Genomic DNA, 25,585 nt, shown 5'->3' with positions numbered 1-25,585 from the left:
CCACAGGGTAGTGAATCTGGTGTAGTAGAATATTCACCAGAATATGTGTAGTACGACCACAATTTATTGTTGTATGGCCACTATGGAAAAAATATCCCCTACAGAATATTCTCTACGATAGGTGTAGGGTTGAGATCTAACACCCCGATTCCTGTACCAAAAAAAAAATTCTCTGCAAGGCTGCCTAGCCTAAAAAAAATTTGAAATATTTTTGAAAAAAAGCAAAGAAAAAAATAAATGATAGATCCAAAAATGAATTAATGAGATCTAAAAATGACCATACCCACTACAAATCAAGGCCTCCAAGTTCCGATTTGCAAAAAAAATTTGCCTCATAGTCGACTTTGAGCTAAGATAGCTGAGTTTATAGTCAATCTTCACCAAATCAGCATTCAAGACGCAATGGTGAGGTCAGATCTTGCTTTAGACACTCCTAATTTTTGCAATACTCTAGATTTGGGTTGAGGTGTTGAAGCAACAATGGTCTCAAATGGCTATGTGATGAGAAAATCTCCAATCTCTGATACCATGTAAGAATTTGCCTAAGGGAAAAATTCACCCAAGAACTAAGAACTCAAACACAAGCACAACTATAGACTAGAAAGAGAGAGTATGATCAAAATGATGATACATTCATTCAATATGTCAGCATAAGAGTACACTAGGAGTACCTATATATAGGCCTCTAAGATGCATCTAGAATGCCTCAGAATCAACATCATGATAAGTCATACAACCATGAACATGTCCACCAGATATGGGTTATCCTCCATCAAGCACAGAAGTAAGTGTGATGATGAGAGGATAAGCCTACAAGGGAGTAACACACAAATCAGTGTTGTAGACAACATGTGCTAAAAAGGGGGTGTGAATAGCTGTGGTGTCAACATGAAAACTCAGTGAATGATGCAAACTCCAATGTTGTAGACACCATGTGCTGAATAAGAGTTGCATACTTCTGTGTTTCCAACATGACAACTCAAAAAGGTGCATAAACTCCTAAGTGTCTCACAAAATAAAATAATAAAATGATGCACTAACCTAAGTAAACTTAAGTAAGTGTAACTAGTAAATACATATTTACACCAATAATAAGGGTAGGGCACAAGGAAAGATATAAGTTATGCATGTGGTAAATTAAATCCTAGTGGAGGATAGTGCAATTCTTCCTTTGACACTTAGCTTTAATTATATCATTGACATTAGAGTGCATAGAATGAAAAAGAAAGAATGGAATTCAAATGAGGCTCATATTCTTAAGGTGATTAAGGAAAGGGAAATGATAGTAATAATAAACTCCAAAGAATCCCTCAAGGGTGAAATATTTCAATATTAGAGTGTAAACTTGGCCCCGTTAAGGCAGTGGTTTCTTGTGGTAAAATCCACCCCTTTGCTTGATAGGGTTCTCATCACGATGAAAGAACTAGTTGAGGCTTGTAGTGTCAAATATTTTGGTGGCCTTCTTCCATTTCCTTGCATTCATTAAGAAGCTCTTCACTTATTTCATGACATCCTTATTCACCTTGAATGAGATTCTATCAACACAAACCCTCCTTTATACACAAGATGAGAGATATCTCATAGAGAGCCTCTCATCAAAACAAGTCATGATCCACATAAAATTATCAATTACGTCCTAGTACAAACAAACCAAATAAACAACTTACTCTTGAACTCATTAAACTTGTCTAGTTCAATTTAGAGCCTATGGCCACCCATATCTTCTAATTTTAGTATTAGAGAGATAGAAAAGCACGTATATCTTTAGGAATGAGAAAATAAAAGCTTAGTAATACCTAGAATGAAAATGCTTTGATAAATACCCATAAAACTTTGCAAGATGGAAGAGTAACAAATGTCATAAGTATTTCAATCAATGTTGTCTTTAATCTAGTAAATGCAATGGATTTTTTGTTTTGTGTGAGCCCTCTATCGCCCATGTAAAATAGAGGCTATAAAATCTTGTACACTCACCAAATCCAAGGAGATCAACCCCTCTAAAAAAAGTATTTATTATACTTCGCCCCAAAGTGTGTACCTTGCAAAGATTATTTCTCAACCAATGTGAATGATATTGTAAATAGGCATGATGACTAGGATGAATTTATCCTCGTGGACAACCTTCCCTTATATTGGTATAATAACCCAACTCTAAGTTTGAATTTAAATTTTGAAAAAATCCTAGAATGATGTTTGTCCCAGTCATCTTAAAAAAGTTGTAATAATGATTTAAAAAAGAAAGGTTTAGCAATCATTATTAACCAAATCTTTTCTCTTTTGCCTCTTAAGGATCACCTTGGTATTCTCTAGAAACTAAGTGATGCTTCTCTAAAATTGTAAGCCATCTTGCAACATATTATAAGTCGGCATAGAGTCAACAATAGCATTCCCTTCTCTTATAAGTATGTTGTTGTGTGAAGTTGTCTAGACTAGCCAAGAGTAATCAAATATCCTTCATAGTTGTGTTGAACTTCCATTCTGTTGGAATAATTCCATAGGCTGAACCCATAATTAATTTGGTGTTGCCCTAAATCTCTAAGTTTGTTATGGGAATTTCAAGGGAAAAATTAAGTCCCCATAAAAGAGTCATTCCTTCTACTTGATTAATAGTATGATATTTTAGCTGACAAGTGTAAGCAGTTATCAATTGGCCATTGTGGTCCTTGATAACGCTCGCTTTTTCTTGCCACTCATTTTTTGTTACTCTATAGATATTTGATTTGTGCCAAGGTGAGCTTGGGGTCTCCCACTTAGTATTTTGTCTATTGATTTTTTTGGTGTTGCTAAAGATCCTAAACCTTGGGGGGAGTTTCCATTGACCAATAATCCAATAGTTAACAATAGTAGTTGATGTGCTAGGAGTTTTCCATTTGGAAACAGAAATGTTTTCTAGGATCAATTTGTTGCAAGAGTTAAAGACATTTTTCACTGAGCTTTTAGAATCCCTAAAGGTTTGATTTTTTATTTTCTTCTCGCATATGTTGGAGCATCTAGAAGACCAATTGGTAACAAATTGCTGGACTTCATTATGAAAGGCTCATTGCAATTTGAATTTTTATAGGACCTTATTCCATATATGAGAAGTAAAGGGGTGGTGAGTAAAGAGGTGGTGAATGGTTTCTTTCTCTATTTTAGACATGATACACCTACTATAGTTGTCTATGTGCAAAGGTTTACTCTCTTTTTTTTAAATTCTTATCAACCTCACTCTAAAACGGTAATTTAAATTCCTCTCTTAAATTTGGAAAAATAAAAATCCAATCGACTTTTAATTGTTTCAAAAGATTATAATCATAAATTACATTCAGAATTCTACAGTTCATTAAATAATTATATCATTTCAAAATTCAAAACATAAACACCATTTTTACCTAGTTCAAATTATTAATAAAACTATTTATGGTAGTTGTTTCCTTTTATAGGAATGAAAGGATTCAAAATTCTACACAAATCTTTGAAGATAACTAACAATAGTGTAATGGACTTGATGATGTGACATGAAAATAATTTAAATTGGATTCTCCTTAAAGATGTTTGACTTAGACATTATTTTCACATATTTTAACATTATCTAAATTGAGTGAATATTTGCTCTTCTATATAACAAGAAAGTATGCAAACCAACTTAATCATATGCAATTTGAATCGAAATGGCTAATGGGGGGTCAAGTGAGATTAATTTTAAACTTGAATTTAAAAACAAAAAAAGTTTAACATTATGGTTACAAAAGTAACCTAGTCCAAGTGACCTATAAATGTAATTGTGAAAGAGAGTAAAAATAGTTTCTTGACTAAATATTTTTTAATAAGTAGTTATAAGATTAAGATATAAGGATATCTTAAGACAAGCAATTATGATAAATACAAGTTTCAGATACTTATCATTATAAATAAGACACTCTAACAAGGATGGATTCAAAATATAAGGAAAAGGAGAGTGTATATATCATTTTCACTATTTTTTTCTATAATTGTTGTACATGCAAAGTACTAGATGGATACACGCATTGATGAAATAAACTAATTGTCTATCTATCTTTCTAATTGACCAACTTACTCACTCACTCACTAATATTGGGATTTGTAGCTCTACATTTATGATGTGAAAATTCCAAACATATTGCTAAATTAACACTGTTTAAGTATGGATGTATTATTACTCCACTTACCTAGTTCATATTTAAAAATTATTGATCATGTTTCATCACTATTAAGACCACATCCTTCATTGAACTTATCTTCTTAAATTTTTATGTCATCTATATATATTTTTACATGTACATTATACATACATGATGTTATCTATTAAAGCCTATCAATATATCATATATGATGTTAGCTATACTAGAGGAGTCCATGTGATTATATAATTCCTTGAATCATTTATACATTATAAATTAGAGGGAGAATTAGAGGCAAAATTTTATTAGATCATTAAAATATCTTCAAAAGCTTCATTACAAGTGTTGCAATTATGATCGATAAGATTAGGTTGCAATTATGCTAGATACAATCATATTTTAATACAACATTGAGATCTATTTTCTCGTTCAAATGAAGTGCATTTTCATATAGTCAAATACTTCTCTAACATTGTCAAATTTAGATGTCATTAAATATACAAATCAAAGTATTTTTCACAAAGGAAAGCTTTTATATTTTCCCATAGAAAGTGGGATCTCTTACCCTTTCTTTTTATTTTTATTATTTTCACTCATAACAAATTTGAGATTATATTTATTTTTAAATTTAAACAATTGAAAAGAAAAAAATACATGCTCTTTTTCTATTTTGGAAGTTTGTATGGAGCACTCATTGTGGAAGTATTTAATAATGGTGTATTGCTTGATATCTAGATCTATATCCCTTGAATACACAAAGATGTGTGTGTGTGTGTGTGTGTGTGTGTGTGTGTGTGTGTGTGTGTTTCACATAGAAAAGCACATAAACTACATCTTTGTACAAAAATCAAAATTTTCATACTATAATATATTTTCACTAATCCGATCCTCATATTTTACCTTCACAATGTTGTAAAAATGAGAAAAAGAAAAAAGGCTAGGGGAAAAGACTCAGTAGTCACCAGGGGGTCCAATGACTGATGCAGTATCCCTATAGACCCCCAAATTACCACTTTTAAAAAGCCTCAAAAAATGATAACAAATGTATTAATAGTTGATAACACATGTACTAATAACCAAGCACACATGTACTAATACTTGATTATTTTTTACCTTTCTTGGTTGCCGATTGGTCCATTTGTGCAAAAAATACCATTTTTTTTGTTGAGCCGCTATTGGTGGGTAAACATGACAGGTTCTAAGTGAATGCTTTGAAATGACACTTTTCGACCACTTTACACTCTATGACTTCTACAGAGAGCTCTTAAATGAGGAAATGCCTAAACTTCAGCTTTAATCTCTTTACCCATCTGATGCAGGAGCATCTTGCATTTTTTTTTTAAAAAAAAATTGAAAAAAAAAAAAAATTGTGGAGGAGAAAGAAAGTGACGAAAATAGAAGGAAAAATAATTTAAAAAATAAAATAAGGGAAAAAGGAGAAAAGAAGAATAAAAAAGGAATTTCTATTTTTGAGGTGCATAGGTGGTGTAAATAGAAAAATAAAATAAAAAATGGTTGTCATTCCATAATTTATTAAGGTGTGTAGATGGAATTTTAGAGGGTTGTAGATATTGTGTAGGTGGAATCCTCGAAAGTTGTGGATATTGTGTAGGTGGAATTCTAAAAGGTTGTGGATAAATCATGCATTGGGTGGTAAGTGCCTATTTAAGCAAGGCATATAAGCATTTCTAATCAAGCTTTGGAAGGTCAAACTTCAAGGTGTGAAAGCTAGAAGGTGTGAAGGCTTCAAGGTGTGGAAGCTCTCAAGATGTAGCTCTTCAAGTAGAAGTTCGGGAAGTGTAAGCTCTTCTTGTAGAAGCTCTTGGTGTGCAAGTTAGTTGGAAGCCCTTAGTGAGGAAGCTCTTTCATATTGTAAGAATTTGGAGTTCTCTCATTTGGAGAATATTGTAAGGATTTTCAAGTATAATAAAATTGCTTGGAAAGCATTTTGTCATCTCTTTGTCTCCATTTTGTTGCATTCTTGGTTATGAGTTGGTAGGGTGGTGTGGCCCTTCATCACCATCTATGGAGGTTCATCTAAAAAGTCAGCAAATTTTGACATATGGATTAGGAGTTCTAGGTGCACAAAGTTAGCCTAGGTGGCCATTGTGTCTCTTCCCCCTAATAGACTTGTGATTTGTTGGTGGAGTTGAATGGTTCTAAATGAACTCACCTTAGATCAAGTTGTATTGAGTGCAAAGTTATGACATAATAATAGATGAGGTTGAAAACTTGTCCCAAACGAATGTGATAAAATAAATACCTCTTAGTCTTTAGTAGTTAGTTGGAGATTGTCTATAGACTAGTGCTCCAACATGGGAAAAGTAAGTCTTTGTTAAGACCCCCAATACACTGATGTGAGTATTGGTTGTCTGTTCTTGTTAGACTGTCACATTTGTAAAAAAAAACTTCTATTAAAAAATGCAAAAGTACCTCTTAGTCTTTAGTAGTTAGTTGGAGATAGTCTATAGATTAGTGCTCCAATATGGAAGAAGTAAAAGTCTTTGTTAAGACCCTTTTACACTGATGTGAGCATTGGTTGTCTGTTCTTATTAGACTGCCACATTCGTGTTAAAAACTTCTATTAAAAAATGCAAAAATACCTCCTAGTCTTTAGTAGTTAGTTGGAGATAGCCTATAGACTAGTGCTTCAATATGCGAGAAGTAAAAGTCTTTGTTAAGATCCTTATTACACTGATGTGAACATTGGCTATCCGTTCTTGTTAGACTGTCACATTCCTATTAAAAACTTCTATAAAAAAATGCAAATAAATACTACTAAAAACACACATTATGATACGTGAATTGGCACGTAGAGAGTAACACTTATAGTGGTGATGCATACAGTTAGCAAGGGGACACATTTCGAAATGCGAAATGTGCATTTATGAACAACCTCCATCGTCTGTTCTGTTTGTAGCGTTTTGTACACATCTGGGGCTCTTTTTCTCTGGAAGAAAAGAACTTCTATTTAGTTTTTATCGGAAAGCTTTGAGATTCGAACCTGGGACCAGGCACAATTTGGTTCCTCAAGTACGGATTTTATCTCACCCCTTTCTTGGAAGTTTCCTTTTCATCGCGCCTGGAATTCCCCTGTATGCCCAAACAATTTTGAAACTGCTCTCATTTGGACACAAACAGAGATATTTGCTTCATATTTTCCCTCGGTAAATTTCAAACACAATAGTCCGTCAACAAACGGAGATTGGAGTTAATTGCCTTGCACTGCAATGGGACTTGACATCATTGTGTAGAATTCGTCGAAGTTGACCTCGCCGTCCCCGTCAGCATCAACCCCTCGTATCATCTGATAACACTCGTCCAGGCTGGAAGTCTCTCCCAGCCTCATTAAGACTCTGTGCAGTTCATCTGCAGAGATGGATCCATTGCCGTCCATGTCGAACATTTTGAAAGCATCTTTAAGATCCCGCAGGCTCGCAGCGCTGTCTACGCCACGTGTATTGAGGGCAACAAATTCAGACAAGTCCACGTAGCCATCTCCGTCCGAGTCAGCCTCTGCCATCATCATTTTCACCTCATCCTCTGTCGCATCGTTCCCCAGCGACCGAATGACGTGGCAGAGCTCCGACGGAGATATTTTGCCGTCACCGTCGGCGTCAAATTTATTGAACACGTTTTGCAGCTCTTCGGGGCTCGGCAAAGGGCAAGGAATCTTCACGATAGAATCCCTGCTACTCGAGTTTCGCCCTTCTTTACGGCCAGACATTTTCCTAGGCGACGAAGATTTTCGTGGCCGAAATTTGGAGAAGAAAATGGTAATGCTAATGCCTTGAGATTTCCGTCGGGGAGATTCGATCGGCACATTTGTGCAATTGGAAAACCAGGGGAATCTCATTATGATTGTTCCTGAGAATAAAAAATCAATGCTTTGAAGCAAGGAAAAGGGATTTGACAATTAAAATTTGTGGAGCTAGGGTTTGCCGCTGAAAATTTCTGTAACTAGGGTTTACAGAATTCTAAAGCGAGAAAGGAAAAGACACAGTCGATTCGATTCTTCATCTACAACTCATTACTCAACGGCCGCAAGAACTTGTAGATTGGAGAATCTACCGCAGTAGTGCATCATAAGATTGGACGATCTGAAGATTTATAGAGAGAGCGTTGTGGGATTAGCGCGTGAAATCATTTGAAAGAATCTGATCAATCCTTGCAAGTGGAGAAGCATCCAAATGCCAGAATTAAAAAGCGAATCGTGGAAAACGAGTGAGGAGAAGTGTTTCTTTGCTGTTGTTGGCTTGTAATGCGTAAGAATTAGGTAGGACAGTTGAATAAGTACAAGAGATTGTAGACGATAGGAAATTACAAAATAGAAACGTCTCTACAGCAAACTCGAACTCTTCTTTTACGGTTCACTTATCGAGATTGATGTAGAAGCGAGAAATGACTATAGATCTTTTCAACAAGATCTAATTCTATTTGAAAAGAAACTAGTGCATTGTAGCATGAACCATCAATAGGTATTGCAAGAATTTTTTTAAAGATTTTTTTTCCTTTTTTTAAAAAAGTTTTTTATTAGTAGGAAGTATTTTTTGGTTTTTTTGTTATTATATTATTGATTACCTATGTTATGTTTAAAAAGTGAAATCAAATTATTATTATTTTTACTAATTTCCAGTTAAAAGTAAAAAGATTTTGAAAAAAGTTGCGTCAAAATATTAATAGAAGTTTTTAAAAATGTGCATGAAATAATAGAAAATGAGTCATTGTAAAACTATTAAGACACATTAAGTATTCAACATTATAAAACATAACTATATTTGTGTATGTGCAGGCGTGAGCACCTATATATTTATATATATGTATGTGTATATATTATCTATATGTGTGTGCCTATGTATGTATGTATACTTAGACTCTTAGATGTCTATTAATGTCCTTCTTAAAAATAATTAATCATGTGATCCCTTTGCAAGCAACTAATGGTCATGCTAGAATTGTTTATATTTTAAGTTAAGTTTAGGGAAAAACATGACAACCTACATAATGAAATTATGAAGCAAACCAAACATTGATAATTTATATGTCTTCCACCGATCAAAGAAGGCTACATTCCAAGAATTTCAAAAAAAAAATGTTTGGCTTCAATTTACAAGAACAAAGTAACCTATAAGACAATTTTGTTCCATAGGCATATTGTTTGTCCCTAGTTTAGAGAAAAATTTCACATTGGTACTTCTATAAATTAAATGGTACAACATGTTCATATTGTAGTTAGAAATAGAAGGTGAATCGGTCCTATACTTTTAGAATGAGTGGTTCGTCTCTCTTAGAAGATATTTTTTAGGTCCATGCTCTAAAGAAATTCTTGAGGTAATGGGCCTAAAAAATGGGCTCTAGATCTAAGAAACATTGTGGGAATGGAGGAAAAGGTGATGTATGCAAGGGAAATGGTCAGAAATATATTTAAAGTGTGATTTATTTGGTTAGGGGAATAAATGGAAATCTATGCATGGAGAATGTTTGCAACATAACTTACCTTAAGAAAGGTTGGAGGAAGAAAGGATATTTCTTTAAGTAAATAAATGCAAGAGGGAGGTCTTAATGTACCATACCACACTAAAGATGGATAAAAGGTCTCAAATAAAAGTGACTCCATTTTTATGATGGTACATTCAGCCCCTACTTTAGTGGGAGCATGAGGCAAGTTATACTCATAGCAAATGAAGATAGAGAAGAAGAAAGAGAGAGAAATGGGATGACACATGCAAAGATAAAGGACTTCACTAAGCCTAAATGATCTAAATGACATATAACATTTTAATAATAATAAAAAGAGTTATTATGGTTTGATTACTCACATTTTAAAGGAAAATTGGCTATCCCATGCATGCATCCTTTAAAATCTACTCAAAAATATTTTTTCTCCTTACATGAACTACTATTTAGATCATGACCAGTCGTACAAAAACAAGGACTTGATGTTGCATACCCATCACTAGCATTTTTATTTAAAAAAATATCATCAACCTTAGAAGAAGATATTTTCAACAAGATATATATTTTAAATAATAAAAAATAGATAAAATTTGATGTTCCATGAAAACTATGGCATTTTAAATGAGTTTGAATTTATAAAAAGTTATTTAAAAAATAGTTATTATTTTTTCATTCACTATATTTTATAGTTATCTATGTGCAAAGAATTTTCTCTTTTCATGCAATTTCTTATCAACCTCAATCTAAGAAAAGAAACAATTATTTTAAATTTGTAAAAAAAATCTAATTATTATTTTTTAAATATTATAATCATAAATTGAATTCATAATTCTATATTTCATTACCTCTATCATTCTAAAATTTGAAACATAAACACCATTTTTAGGTAGTCCAATTTTTTAAAACTACATTTGTGATAGTTGTTTCCTCTGTATATTCTAAAACTTTACCAACAATACTTGAAGAGAATTAAGAAAAGTGGAATTGACCTTTAAAATGTCACAATTTTCTCCTTGGAGATGGTTTGACTTGGATGTTTTCATATATTTTGACACTATCTAATATGAGTGAATTCTTATCCTTATATATAACAACCAAGTACACAAAATAACATAACCATACATCATTTCAAACCAACATGGTTAATATGGAAGGCATGATGAGAGTAATTTTAAAACTTTAAGGTTCATATCTAGTTACAAAAGTAGCCAAGGTCATGTCAACACTTATATATCATTGTTACAAACAATGAAATTATTTCCTTTTTTGTTTTGATAGGTGATCGGTTGAAGTCGAGATTATTTATTATTATTGTTAAGATTTATTATTATTATTATTATTATGTGTTAATTTCGAGTAGATTTGAATTTAAGACCTCTTCAATGTGAGGCTCACAATTTACCATTGTGTTATAAGCTCTTGCCTACGAACAATGAAACTAATAATTAGTTTGAAATACAAGATAATAAGATGAAGATATATGGTTTTCTTAAGATAAATTCTTATGATAAATATCAATTTAACACATTTATCATCATATTTGTGATACTAATAAAAGTAGACCAAAACATAAGGAAAAAATGTATGGCTATGTAATTTTCATCAATGTTTTTTTCCTACATTTTAATGTGCATGCAAACTACTAGTTAAATACATGCACAAGTAAATTAAATAATCAACATATATTTAAATATCTTTCTAACAATCAAATGATATATATTTAAATATAAATTAACATATCATTCTTATATAACGATAAATAATGCACATAAAATTTCCCCCGTTAAATTAATAGCTTTTTACTAGCACTTCAGTAAAAAATGAATATAATTCTAAATTTCTTTTAAGTAAAATCTCATTAAAAATAGTAAAATTAGGGCATGGTTTGAAAATTCTTTGCACATGATTTTAAAAAAATAAAAAAAATTGACTATATGGGTAAAACTTTGATTAATGTAGAAGAACTCTACTTGGATATAGAATAGCATATAATATAGATAACATGATAAACATATTTGATTATATAGAAATGCACTTGAATGCCTACACTGGATTATTATGCTTGTAATATAATATACATGAAATAATCATGTAAGACAATAAGTTCAAGAGAAGGATATGAACCCAATAATGATAAAATCTGATCAATAGTTTATGTAAATATAAGTCGTGCAAGTAGAGTAACAACGTATCTATACTTAAATAATGTTTTTTTAATAACATGTAGTGTAATTTGTTAGCAATGCAAAATTTTCACAAAATATATGTATAGCTTTGAGTCCTACTATGCATTCTAGTGGTCTGAACATATCAAAGTATGTGTCAAATTAGTATGATAATGCATCGATTAAAGCCTTCAAGAGGTATCTCAAGATTTGATCAAGTGTAATCGTACTAAAGAATCAATGCCAACTAATGTCTAATGAAATCAAACAATTTACGTCAACTAATTCTTATTTAATGAAGTGATAAGTAAAATATGAAGTGATAAGTAAAATATATTTTTCACATCAAGACAAAGTATGATATTGTTGTGAGAATTCAACTATGTAGCTTTTTAGTCAAACTCATTGACCCATGTTTCACGAGTAGTAAGTCACAAGTATTTCATGAATAGTAAGTCACAAGAACCTATCTCTTATGAAAATGGGACACTTGACATTCATTGAACTAGTAAAGTAAGTACCTAAGTACCTTAGTTTGAATTCATAATACAATTAAAATTAACACTTAACACAATGACATTACATTTGTACCTTATTAATTTCAATTATTTATACATCTAGAATGTACCATTTATATATTTAAATATAGTGAAATTTATTGTATGGAAATTTGTCAATAGATGGGCTGAAAAGCTTTGCCAAACTTGGCAATACATGGTTGGGTGAGCAGCCTTCCTAGTCTATTCTGTTTGTGGCATTAGGGATCAAATTACGTATTGACAATTGGACCTGGAAACAACAGTACAAATCTGGAGGGAGAATATATTTCTGTGAAAACTGAACTCTCTTTTTGAGATTCGAACGTGCGACCAAACATCGGTCCTTCTTAATTGGGTGGAATTCTCGCACGGCGTGTGCCGAGCAGGGAATGAACACTGCTCTCATTTGGACAGCAAACAAAGATATTTACCAATTCGCTTGATATTTTCTCTGAGTAAATTTCAACCAACAGTCCGTCAACAAACGGAGATCAGAGTTAGTTGTCATGCACTGCAACGGGACTCGACATCATTGTGAAGAATTCGTCGAAGCTGACCTGGCCGTCCCCGTCAGCATCCACCCCTTGAATCATGTGATAACACTCGTCCAAGCTGGAAGTCTCTCCCAGCCTCCTTAAAACTCTGTGCAGTTCATCTGCAGAGATGGATCCATTGCCGTCCATGTCGAACATGTTGAAAGCATCTTTAAGATCCCGCAGGAGCGCAGCGCTGTCAACGCCACGTGTATTGAGCGCAACGAATTCGGACAAGTCCACGTAGCCATCTCCGTCCGAGTCAGCCTCTACCATCATCCTCTGCACCTCATTCTCCGTCGCATCGTACCCCAGCGACCGTATGACGTTGCCGAGCTCGGACGGAGATATTTTGCCGTCACCGTTGGCGTCAAATTTGTTGAACACATTCTGAAGCTCTTCGCCGCTCGGCAATGGACAAGAAATCTTCACGATACAATCCCCCTTGCTCGAATTTCGAGCTCCTTTACGGCCTGAGATTTTCTTAGGCGACGAACATTTTTGCGACCGAGATTTGGAGGAGAAAATGCCAAAGCTCTCCGATTGCCGTGGGGGAGATTCACTCGGTACATTTTTGCGGTTAGAAAACCAGGGGAATCCCATTATGATCGATCGGCAAACAGCAAAACTATTGCTTTGAATTTTGTCTCGCAAGGAAAAGGGATTTCAGGATAGATATTTCTGGAATTAGAGTTTGCAGCTCTGTAAAGCCGGAAAAAAAAGCGGGGGGGAAATATTTCCGGAACTAGGGTTTGCAGCTATGCAATTCTTCGCTTTTTCTGACAGAGCAAGATCTTTCTGGTTACTCAAGGTTTGGAAGATGTTGTAAATTGAAGAATCTTAACAAATTTGTAGTGCAAAGTAAGAGTAGAGGATCTGAAGCTTTATAGAGACGGGGCTGCAGATTAGCGCGTGAAATTATTTGAAAGGATCTGATTACTCTTTGCAAGTGGCGCACCGTCCAGCTGTGAAATATAAAAAGCGAATAAAAGATTTGTTGAAACCGAGGGAGGACAGCAGAAAAGGTGTGTAATAGAAGCGTCTCTTTGCCGTTGAATAAGCAGACGCCGTTTTCCTAGAATATGCCAAGTGTGTCCAAAATTAAGTTTAGTTTACCGACTCTCTCTAAGCTATGAGATATCCGACTTCCTGGAAGTTTCGCACTTGGGATTTGTTGATTCGGGAGGTGAAGCACACATGATTAGCTAATGAATCACCATGTGGAATGAAACGTGGAGTCTTATCTAATACATGTCAGTTTTTTAAAAAAAGGAATAGAGGGAGTTATGTTGTTTTATTGGTCTAGGCACAAGATTAAAGTTGTGATATTGCTATCAGGTTTTCGCTGTGTGATTTTGAGTCAAATTCATTGACCCATGTTTCATGAGTAGTGATTCAACACGAATCCGTTTCTCATGAGAATAAATGGAACACTTAGCACTCATTGGATCTAGGTGATGCTCACAGGGGTGAAGCACTAGAAGGGGCTTTTTAATGAATGGTTCATAAGGCACAACACTTGGTGAAGGTTTTGCAAATGGGGTTGCAAGCTTTGGATTTAACCATGGAGGAAACTCTGTAGTTAAGCGCGCTCAGGCTGGAGTAGTACTGGGATGGGTGACCTCCCAAGAAGTCCTGGTGCTTCACCCCTATGAGCATCACCTAGATCCAATGAGTGCTAAGTGTTCCATTTATTCTCATGAGAGATGGATTCATGTTGAATCACTACTCATGAAACATGGGTCAATGAGTTTGATTCAAAATCACACAGCTAAATCTTGATAGCAATATCACAATTAGACTTGCTATGGAAATTTCCTACTTATCAAGAGATTAAAGTTTTCAATGCTTTGTTTTGCATAAGTTCTTATGTCAGACTCTTTGCAGATTGAAAAATATGTGCCATATACTAAGGTTAACAAATTACCATTTATTAAACTAAATTTTGTGCTGCTAGGAGTTTGATTTTTCCCAAGGATTTTTTCGATTTTCTTCAGAGAGAATTCAATGAAAATTTTGTGACAAGTGGTGGTAATGGTAGGACATAGTGGCAAGAGGTGAGGAGACTCAGTTAGAGTAATAGACGTGGCATTAGCATGTAATTGTTACAAATTTGTGTTTCCAATTTAAAAATAAATATAGTTTTCCGTTCAGATTTTATGCACTCTAAGTCAATCTTTGATCATCAGTATTTGTAGAGCCCTTTGAATCCAAAGGAGGACCATGAGCTTCCTAGATACAAAAATCAAATCGGTATGTAACCCTTCCATTCAAAATTGTCCAATTGTTTACATTGTAGAGCTTTTTTGGTAGAGGAGAGTGTTTTGTGATATTGGGTTTTTTTTGTGGGGTTTACTTCCAATTTATCTTCCCTCCTCTCTCCTCTACTCTATTCCTACCAATAAATAAAGCTTGATCTATAATTTGGCTTTCCCTTGCATGGTGTGAGCTTAAAACTTGGCATATTTAACTGTATAACTATGTAGAAACTGAAATTAAGAATGTGAACATTTTTTAATGAACTTTAGAAATTTGTATTCGAATTCAATGTGAGTTGCCCTTGAAATTTGGGAATTTACGCTAATTTTCATGAATCTTCTACTTGTTTTTGTGTATCTTTATGTTCAAGACTTCATTCACTGTGTGTTTCTTACAACCTTTTTCTCGAATGCCTTCTCTTTTTCCTGCCCACAAAATTCTGCATAAAAATAGTCTTTGCACATTATGGAAAGCAGTGGCAGACATGTTACCTGTGCATCCCTCGGTGATCTTTCAAATTTTCTGAATGGAAATTGCCAAAAAAAAAAAAAAAATCGTAGCAACTAGTGGCAACAGTGGTAGGGTGTGGCAATTGGAGGGAGTTCTATACAGAGAATAAGGCATGGCATTCCATACCTCTTCTCATTAATTCCATGTCATATATTTAACTAGCAATCGCACCTTAGTGTGCAATGGGTACACCAAATAAATTTTGAAGGTCAATTATGGAAAAGATCATAACCTAGATTATAAACGCAACCCTAACCTTAATTATTACATAAACCTAAACCATTATCCTAACCATAACCCTATGCTTAACCATAAAATTAAATGTGTTCCAAAGTCCAACTCTAATTCTAACCTTACCCCTAATCCTAATCCATGATAATATGTATGTTGTAATCTCTTATACTAACCATAATTGTAACATTTTCCTAATCTTAACTCTAATCCTAACCCAAACACTAAAATCTAACACAAAACAAGATTATAACCCAAACTCTAAATCTAATTTTTTTTAATGTATGATAAAACTAATCATATTCGTAATTGTAACCTCAATCCTTACCTTAAGACTAATCCTAATAAAAATTGTAACTCTAATCATAATACTAACTATGATATAACCCCTTACTCTAACTATAATTGTAACACTAAAATTTATTGAGAATTCTAATCCTAATCCCAACCGTAGTTCTAACCCTATCATAACTCAACTATTAAACTGTAATCCAAAACAAATTCATAGCTCAAAGTGTTAACCTAATTGTAACCCTATGTGACATTAGCGACTAGTATAAAATGATTTAAATTATTTTGAAACAATAATTATATACAATAATAGTTTTAAAAAATTGATATTATACAACCTATTGTCAAATCAATTATTTTTAAACTAATTTTATAATTTCTCATATATTTATAAGATATTATACTTTGTATTTGACTTAAATGTAAAAATAGTTTTTAAATATAAAAGTATTTCTTTTATATAAATAATAATAACTTTTCTACATAGAAATGAATTTTTTTCCAAACAAATATGAAAATATTGTGAAACCTTTTTTTCTTTTTACATTTATTAAATGGACAATATAAAAATTAAAATTGAAAACTAAAAACTCGATTTAAATATATATTAAAATATGAAATAAAAGAAAATTAAATCCAAAATAAGTTAAGAAATTCTTTACTCTGCAGTACTTATATAAAAATTATCTTTTATAAGTTTTTTTTTGGTACGTGAATAAATTTCATTACCAACACGTCATTTAAACTGAAAATTTGTTGTATTAAATATAAAAAACAACTAACCAATAAAATAACACATCTACGTCATTTTAATTGAAAATTAGTTGTATTAAATATAAGAAAACAATTAACTAATAAAACAATAATAAGAGACGGGAAGAAAGAAAGTACTGGGATAGCGATGAAGAATCAAGACGGGTGGAAATCAACTGACCCAACATTCATCATTAATGCCAAGTGGACGGATGATGAAAACATAGTGAAACAAATAAATGTTTTAAAAAAAATTAAACTAATCTTACGATGGATGTTATTTCAATCGTCTTGCACTGGCTGTGAGTAAATATAGGCCATGGATGGAATTCTGAAGTTTGGGAACTTCAGTATAGGGATGCCTTCGGTGTAACTAGTATTAGATTATGTTGAAAGGACTTAAATTTAACATATGGATATAAAGATATCCAAGTTATTTATTTGAAAAGAAGATTTTCCTTCCTTTGCAACTGAAAATAACATATCTAGATGAATAACTCTTTTTAACCCTTGACCCTTAATTGAAAACTTACTACCAATCTCCCTCTCTTGTCATTAAAATTACTAAAACAAGCTACCCTAATTCTTCCTCAAAAATAGATTTTCCAATTGGGCGTGTTTCTATTGCTATATATTTTACAAAATTAGAACCTAGATGAATGCATTTACAATTCCATAATTTCAGTTGGCCTACACAAACCAAAAATACCACTGAGTGACAATTTTTGTATCTTAAGATGCTTATCAATCTTGGAACATAGTTTGAGGTTTAATAAGAAATTACTCTATTTATGCCTTTGATATTGATTATCTCTTTGCCAACTTGTCTTGCTAAAGTCAATGTACACAAGATTTATTATTATTGTAAATTATTTACAGTAACAGTGCAATTTCTTTTGAAGAGATGCATATAGAAAAGAAAGAGGTGAATCCAACTTTAAAAATATTAGGTTTTCCATTTAGTTTGCAATCAATTTTATTTTATTTCGTTATTCTACAAATTGATAAACTATGTTTAGTTTTTGATAGGTTGCAAAAGATAGGGGAGAAAAATGGTAGGAGAAAAATAGAATTCAACAAGTGAAGCTAAGAAAACAAAAAGAAGTATATAGTGTAGTCTTTAAGGAAATTGTTTTTCTTGATGGACACTAGTTTCATGTGGAAGCATTCTTTTACTGAATTGATAAATCAGTGGATAACTAGAAGACTCCTTTCTATCAACCATATAGAGGATCACATGAAGTATAGTCGTAGATGACTGTTGCAAAATAGTCTTCGATAATGGGGATGTTCCTTTTCCTCCTTTCACCCCAACTCAGGAGATTTTTCTACAACATGGATTTAAGTAAAAATAGTTCTATAGTCCAATACATAGTTCTTACAATGAACAAGGCTAGCATTGTAAACAACATGGCTTACTCAACTAGACAAACCTTAAACAAATTACATCACTTTTGTAATGAACCTTATACATTTAGTTGTGTAAAAAATATATTTAAGTACTTAAATAAAACATTAATTATCCCATAGAAGAAAGATAACTTGCACTAAATAGAAGAGTAACCCCTAGAATCATTAAATTTCTAGTAAACCCTAGAAACAATAATGCTAGAATATACCATAAGAATAAAAATAAACCCATAGATAAATGGCTAGTGTGGGCTCCAAAAGAGTGGAATTGGGTGCTTGGAGACTTTAAACAAAATATCTTTAAAATGTATCAATGGCATCCATTGCCTTCATGGATTTATATTTTTTGAGGTAGAAGAATCATGCTTTATCTTAATCAGGTTGCTTTTCCCAAATGAGACTATAACTATGAAGAGTAATACCAAATGTAAGTTAACCATAGTAGTTAGAAATAGAGACAAGGGGGCGATAGAGAACACAACATGGAAACATAAAATGTGGATGCATTGTCAAGGCACGCGGGATATGGATGAAATGCCATCATATGTTGTGGAATACTCCAAATAAACTGTGTGAATGATCTTCCAAGTTGCGATGTTTTAACTTTTCTAACATTCGTTGAATTTTCTGCCTACTTTTTTAAAGGGAAAAGAAAATGGGATAATGTAGTGTGCATTTAGGATAAAATAAGAAATTTGAGTTTCACATTATTAATGAAGCATCTAATTGTTTTCAAATTATTAAGTATTATATTTAGAGTTCAACTCTAGTTTTTTAAAACTTGTTAATTCATTGGCTATCTAGTCAGATTTGTTTGCATTTATTTTACAGACTTTCCTTGAAATTTCCTTAAATTCAACAAAGGCATGTTTTGTCACTTGCTTCATTTTGAACAATCTAAAATTATGTTATTGACGTCCATCAAAATTTCACTTCGAATTTCAATCGACATTTTTAAAAAAATCAAATAATCTTACATCTTGGTACTATATCTTTGGCATATCTACTCTGTACTATATCTTTGGTACATCTATTTGCAATCGATTTATCTAGAAGAAATATTGTCAATCTTTTTTATGCCTTGCAATGTTATCAAGCTTTTCCCTATCATTTTCCTATCCCCTTCCTAACCTTTTTCTATCCCCCGCATTAGGCAAGGACTCGAGCTGGACAAGTGCAACCCTTGTTTGTTATCTAGATGCAATGAATGTTAAGTGATCTATTCATTCTCATTAAGCGAGTTCTTGTGAACCATACTCATGAAATATGTGCCAATGAGTTTGAATATAAAAAGAGTAGAGATTCAATTCTTGTAGCAATATCACAATAATAAGGTGAAGTTGACTTTTTATCAATGATCTTCAACTTTGAAACAAAACCTTGATTTCGGTGTTATAAGGGAAAGGCTCTTGTAGCTATTTAAGTTATAGCATATGTATTGTAATTATAACTAGCACTTGTATCTAAAGGAGGTGCAAGGAATACATCTATAAAAAAAGAAGAGTGTAAGTTTATCTAAGATGGTTGATATTGTTTAAATTTACAAGTATTCTACAAGTGAGAATTTTGTAGGTCTTTATTATGACATTTTTGAAATATATTAGACAACTAAAATAAAATGTAATGTGGAAGAGGGGAAAAACTAAAGATAAATTAAATTGATATGCAATTTTCCCATTAAGAAAACTATTCAACTAAATTGGTTGACTTGTGTCCTTTTTTTCCATCTTCACATTAATTATGCTATCTCAAATTTTGTTCATATGAATCTCTTCCTCCATTGGTGAATTCCTTGTTGTCCAAAATTAAAAATTTGAACAATGAATCTTATAAGACACCTTTGTTTTTCTCATTGTAGAATTATAAATGTTGAAATATTTGTTCTCCTTCAATTTTGGAAAAGTTGGTCTAGTTAGACCATGGATTTTATATAGTTGTCATAAACATTAAAAATAGAGAAAGAAATATTCTTTTATAGGCTATCTAAAATTTAGACAATGAATATTTTTGAATAGTTTACAATGTCAAATAGTTTTTATATAGAAGAAGAGTATAGTTTTTGTCAATGACTCCTCACTTAAGTTTGCAATGAAACACTTGAAAAGTGTGAGGCTAAATATGTTCATTTATGGCATTTGAAGAAGAAAAATATTTCCATGCATAACATGATACTATTTCTATATACATCAAATGAAACTACGACTTGGTATCTATCTTTCAAGAAAGTTTCACAAAAGATTTTTTATGATCAAGTTTTTAGAATAATGAGGAGTGATCTTCAAAGCTTGTGTCTTCATGTCTTCTCTTCATTACCGACCATCGTAAAAATGTAGCAACAAAGAAGGAATAGGTTGCCTCTAATATTGTTGGTACTATTCCATTTTTGTAAAGAGGAAATATCATGAAAAGTAAAACTCCAAAAAATTCAATCTCGATAGTAATAACAACCAAAACATGAAAATAAATGTGTTCATTATGATAAGAAGACAACACATAGATCCCAATAGGTAAAGCCACCTACCTATTTTTAGATAATGTATTTTTGGAACAAGGAAAAATGGAATCAAAGAGCATGCAACTACACAAAAATGAACAATTTTTCATGCGTACCACTAGATAAAAAGAGTAGTCAAGCACCAATTTCAAGAAGAAAAGCATCGATGAAGAGGCCTATAAATTGAAATTGTGTGTCAAGTAAGCATTGAAAATATCAACATCTCTTATTAAATAGAACAAGGGTTGTGCTATTGCAAGAGGCGTCATCTCGCTATACGGGTAACATGGAAACTTTATTCATGTGGAAAAGAGGATATATGTTAATGTATATGATATACAATAAAGAAATTTTATTAAAGTTTTTGGAAGTCTTATTGGGAAGTAAGATACTAAGAGGGGGGTGAATCGGGATCTACAAAAACTTTTAACTCCTTGAAACAAAACAAGTATATTCACCATTTGCCCATCATCTAGATCATATATGATATAATCATAAACTATAAAACTGAAATAGATCTAGGTATACATCACATCCATCAACATGAAATTAAAAGCTAACACATAACACAAATATTTCGTTGCCCAGAAACTCTCCAAGGTGAAAGTAAAACTAGGGTGGGGATGACACCCACAAATCTTCACTACTGCAACAATAAAGTGTGCCTATTAAGGCTAGAATGTTTGATCACTTCTGGTGATCTACCCTATGAAAAGCATTCCCTATTAAGAGCTTAGAAAACTTATTCAATCTACCTTGATTAAAAGATTTAAACTTACAACTAAGTAAGAACTATGTTAGGAGAATTAAATATATCTGTTAAAACCACTATTTTAAGATATTTATACTGGTGCACTTGTTAGAATGTCTTAATACCTGATCCTTAGGTTGGCACTTTAAGTTAGATTATGTATCTTCTCTTTCTTTGACCAAATTGATCTCTTAATATGATATTCTCTATTTTTCCCTTCATTGCTAGGTTACTTTGTCTGATCTCTACTTCTTATCATCAAAATGTAGTCTTTCTTTGCTCTTTTATGGATCTTCTCACACATACATGATCATCCTTATAATTTATGGCTTGAACCCTTCTTAAATAGACAACTCGAGAAGGTTCTAGATCATGATCAATGATCCAAAGTTCTCTCTTTTCCTACTTAGTCCTTCTAATTTTATGATTGGTTATTGTTCCTTCCTAGGGATTGATGTCCTTTTTAAAAATGTGTAGTTACCTCCTTAACTATCTCTGAAATCCAAAAATATCACATAGAAGCCATCCAAAATGATTTACATAAGCTTTTGTGCCATCACAAACACATATGTCAAAATTGGTTTACTTGATACTTGAATATCTGAATGCTCGATCATAACTAATATTCATGATGTTCCTCAACTTTTGAATTTTTGGCAGTAATTGACTCACTCAACATATACTATCTTTTATTTTCTCGGCTTCCTTTATCTTTACTTGGCATATACTAAGATTTGGTCCATACTAGGGTGCTCAGAAACCTTAGACTTGCTCAGCTGGTATTGAAATATAAACAAGTCCATGAATACTCGACCTTCATTGGATGGCTCAGTCACAGGGATGACTTACCAAATCTACCTAGAAAATGAAGTGTTGGACACTAATAGAAAACATGGTGTAGAGATTAACAATCTCCCCCTTTGACATTAGTGGCAAAAACACTTTGTCATGAATTAGCATTCCATTCAAAATTACAAAATAGCACTCCCCCTTAGACTGTGACTCAATCTCCAAAAATACTTCACTATATACAACATGTGTACATGTCTCTTCAAAAATGAATATTCTTACATTTTATCTTTGATATCTGATATTTCCTTTGCATAGCTTATTTCCTCCTTTGTAGTATGTGTCATGATGATTATTTCCCCCTTGTTTTTGACACTTATGGCTTAGGGTTTGTAGGGTCAAATTGTACTTATCCAAAACTAATTTATGATTCTATAGAATCAACTCTAATTCATGATTCCAAATTATTCTAATAGATTCCATAACTTGAATCTAGATTTCTAGCTGAGTTTCTAGATCTACTAGACTATTTGCAATAGAGAGATGTGAATCTCTCTTGACTAAATCTTTTGTAGCTTCCAATTCCTTCTTCACGATATCCAAATGAGGTAGCAACATGATTTGAATAGAAATCAATTTGGTTCTAATTTTCCCATCTTTAGCCATCAACTCGGCTAACCTTCCTTGAGAAAAAGTCAATTTATTGAATTGAATAGAGCTTGGACTCGTGTCCTTGCTCAAAGAATGTGCACATGCCTTCAAATCTGCTTGCAATTTATCAATGGACTGTTGATTCTCCATCGTGAAGAACTCAACATCACAAAGCTTTTTATACAAAGAATAAATATTCTACAAAATTCCTTCTAAAATATTTACAAGAGTTGAAATTTCAACCTATTTGATTGTAATTTCTATTGATACTATCTCCAAAACTTTATGCTCAAACTTTTTCTCAGACCATTTCATCAATTTCTCATTAGTCTCTATATCCTCATTATTAACCTTATAAAAAATATGAGCTAATTTTTCCAAAATATGTGCCTTCTCATTTAAATTATGAATCTCAAATGCATCTACAAAAATGTCCTTTATATCATGCAACACATGTTTTTTCTTGTATTCTCTTCTTAGCTAATCTTGCTTGGGTTTTCCACTCAGCAATGCTTGCCAAATTTTCATTTGCTCAAGTGTCATTGTATTAGGTTCATACTTGGGAAGTGTAATGACCTCGTCTAAAGTCATTAGAGTCTCAAGTGACTCAATGTTCTTCTCTATTAATTGTGACCTTGGGGTGCTGACACTCGATGATGTGATATGCAATTATGTCCATTCAATACTTGATCTTGGTGTCTATTGTCATGTGGAAGTACTCTCCTTCTGAGTCGGTGTAACCTATTGAACAAGTATAACAATTGATGCTCTAGTAGAGATAGGAACAATGCTTGAGAATTGTATTAAGGTTTGGACAACCTCTTGCTCCTTTGGTGTCTTAGTCTCCTCAGGCTTTGGTTGTTCAACCTCCTTTGTTCCCTTAATATGAGGTCCTAAGGTAGTATGTGTAGATTGATCTGCTTGTCCTTTGTTTTCTCCTTCATCATTGTAAATAAAAAATTTGGTCATAGTGGTGGATATTTAATTACAATTATAGCTTTACCCTACTCCTCAGCACTTACATCTTGTTGCCCCTTATTATCAACTATGATTGAAGTGATTTGAAAATTATCAATTGGGGTGTTCATAGTTGGTGCACTATCAATCCTTAGGTAGTCTTAAATTTTTATTAACACTAGATTGGCAAGTGTCTGAGGTTTGAAATGCTACACTTTCCAATTATTCCTTAGTCAAAACATATTGATTATGTTGTGTATCATCCAAAATATCTTCTATGATGACAAGATCTTGTTGTTCACTAACCTCTACCTTTCTACTTATCTACTCTTCCATGTTGTCTTGCTAATCATAATCTTCCCAATTATCTAACTCTATTGCATCTTTCCCTGCTTCTTCTTCTTTCACTTCTATTGCTATTGTCCAAGTAACAGAACAAATTCCTTTTTTTGTATTAAAACACTTTCATGTACAACATCATCTACTTTATTCCTCAAAGTTTTATAGGCTCATGTCTTTGGCACAATTTTTTTGGCAAAATCTCTTACAACAATAGATATATGGATCTTCCCTAAGTTTGGCATAGTTTGGGCTAAAGTAGCCTCTCTTATTTGTCTTTTTGTGGATAATGCCCCCTTCCATTTTATATCCAATTTATTATACAAGTCCTATGGAATGCCTTTGCCTAACTCTATAGGTGTATATTTAAATTTTGTCATCATATCTATCATAGATTTTTCAAATTTCTCTTTATTTTTCTTATCTAAAGAATCGTAAGGAATATGTTTGAAACAATGTGAATCCTGCTGAATTTTTAATGTTCTCACATACTTGTTAAATATTCATGGGAGGACACTTGGGAACAATTTGAAGTTTTCTCAAATCATCAGTCTTGGTTCTCTCTCCATGTTCTTGTTCATCATCAAGAATGACGACTAACTTCTCTCTCATCTTCTTCTTTGGATTCTGCTTGGTCCCTTTTATGACTCACTTGCTTTTTGGTGTATCTTTTCCCTTAATTGGCTTAGTTACCTTTGTTGTTACTTTCTTAGGTTTAGCAGTTGTGAATAATTCTTGTTTGGATCCTTGTCTTGTTACTATCCTTCTTTTGGGTCTAGGGGTAGGAAGGGTAGTAATCTTCTTGACATTTTTCAAGTCCCTCTTCACCTTGGGATCCACTCTCACAATTTTCTTTTCTTTTTTAAATTCCTTGGGGTCAAAAACCACTATTTCTTTTCCTTTGGATTCTTCCTCTTCTTCTTCTTCTAATTCCACATCTTCTCCCTTACCTTATGTTATCTATAGGGGTCCTTTGCAAAGTTTTCCCTCAAGATCAACAATCATATTTTTTCTCTTTCTATCCATCTTGGGAACTTTAGTTGGCATCATCATTTTTATCTTGGCTGACTCATAATTACTAAAAAGTTTGATATTATTGTCAATTTCTTCAGTTAAAAAGGCAGTAATAGCTGTAATGATTTTATCTACATTCACCTCATATTTCATCGGCCTTATCTATACAACCATTAGTAGTACAACTTGTGCATATGTATGATTAGTGTCCACCACAGAACATATGTCTTCATAATAATGGTCAAAAATTGATGGTGGAATCCTCAATCTATTATTCATTTTTCCTTTAAATTCTTCAAAATAACCATCCATAATGGTTTC

At 32.7% G+C, this 25,585-nt stretch overlaps 2 protein-coding genes across 2 annotated transcripts; both read right to left on the bottom strand.

The window, feature by feature from the left end:
• Positions 1-6,894: 6,894 nt before the first annotated feature.
• On the bottom strand, positions 6,895-8,303 carry LOC149531225 (polcalcin Jun o 2-like). Its single transcript, XM_089809572.1, has one exon. The coding sequence runs from the start codon at positions 7,975-7,977 to the stop codon at positions 7,333-7,335; it is 645 nt and encodes a 214-aa protein (XP_089665698.1). The 5' UTR covers positions 7,978-8,303; the 3' UTR covers positions 6,895-7,332.
• Positions 8,304-12,373: 4,070 nt separating this feature from the next.
• Positions 12,374-13,725, bottom strand: LOC149531224 (polcalcin Jun o 2-like). Its single transcript, XM_089809571.1, has one exon. It carries the CDS (start codon positions 13,416-13,418, stop codon positions 12,780-12,782), a length of 639 nt encoding a protein of 212 aa, XP_089665697.1. The 5' UTR covers positions 13,419-13,725; the 3' UTR covers positions 12,374-12,779.
• Between the last annotated feature and the right edge of the window lie 11,860 nt (positions 13,726-25,585).

Source organism: Cupressus sempervirens, chromosome 11, assembly GCF_028749045.1.
Source record: "Cupressus sempervirens isolate cs-2001-9-10 chromosome 11, ASM2874904v1, whole genome shotgun sequence".
Classification (NCBI taxonomy): domain Eukaryota; kingdom Viridiplantae; phylum Streptophyta; class Pinopsida; order Cupressales; family Cupressaceae; genus Cupressus; species Cupressus sempervirens.
This window is presented reverse-complemented; position numbering and strand designations above follow the sequence as displayed.

Bases quoted from the DNA above. Each gene is read 5' to 3' on its own strand.
- LOC149531225 (XM_089809572.1), bottom strand. From the start codon at position 7,977: ATGAGATTCCCCTGGTTTTCCAATTGCACAAATGTGCCGATCGAATCT.
- LOC149531224 (XM_089809571.1), bottom strand. From the start codon at position 13,418: ATGGGATTCCCCTGGTTTTCTAACCGCAAAAATGTACCGAGTGAATCT.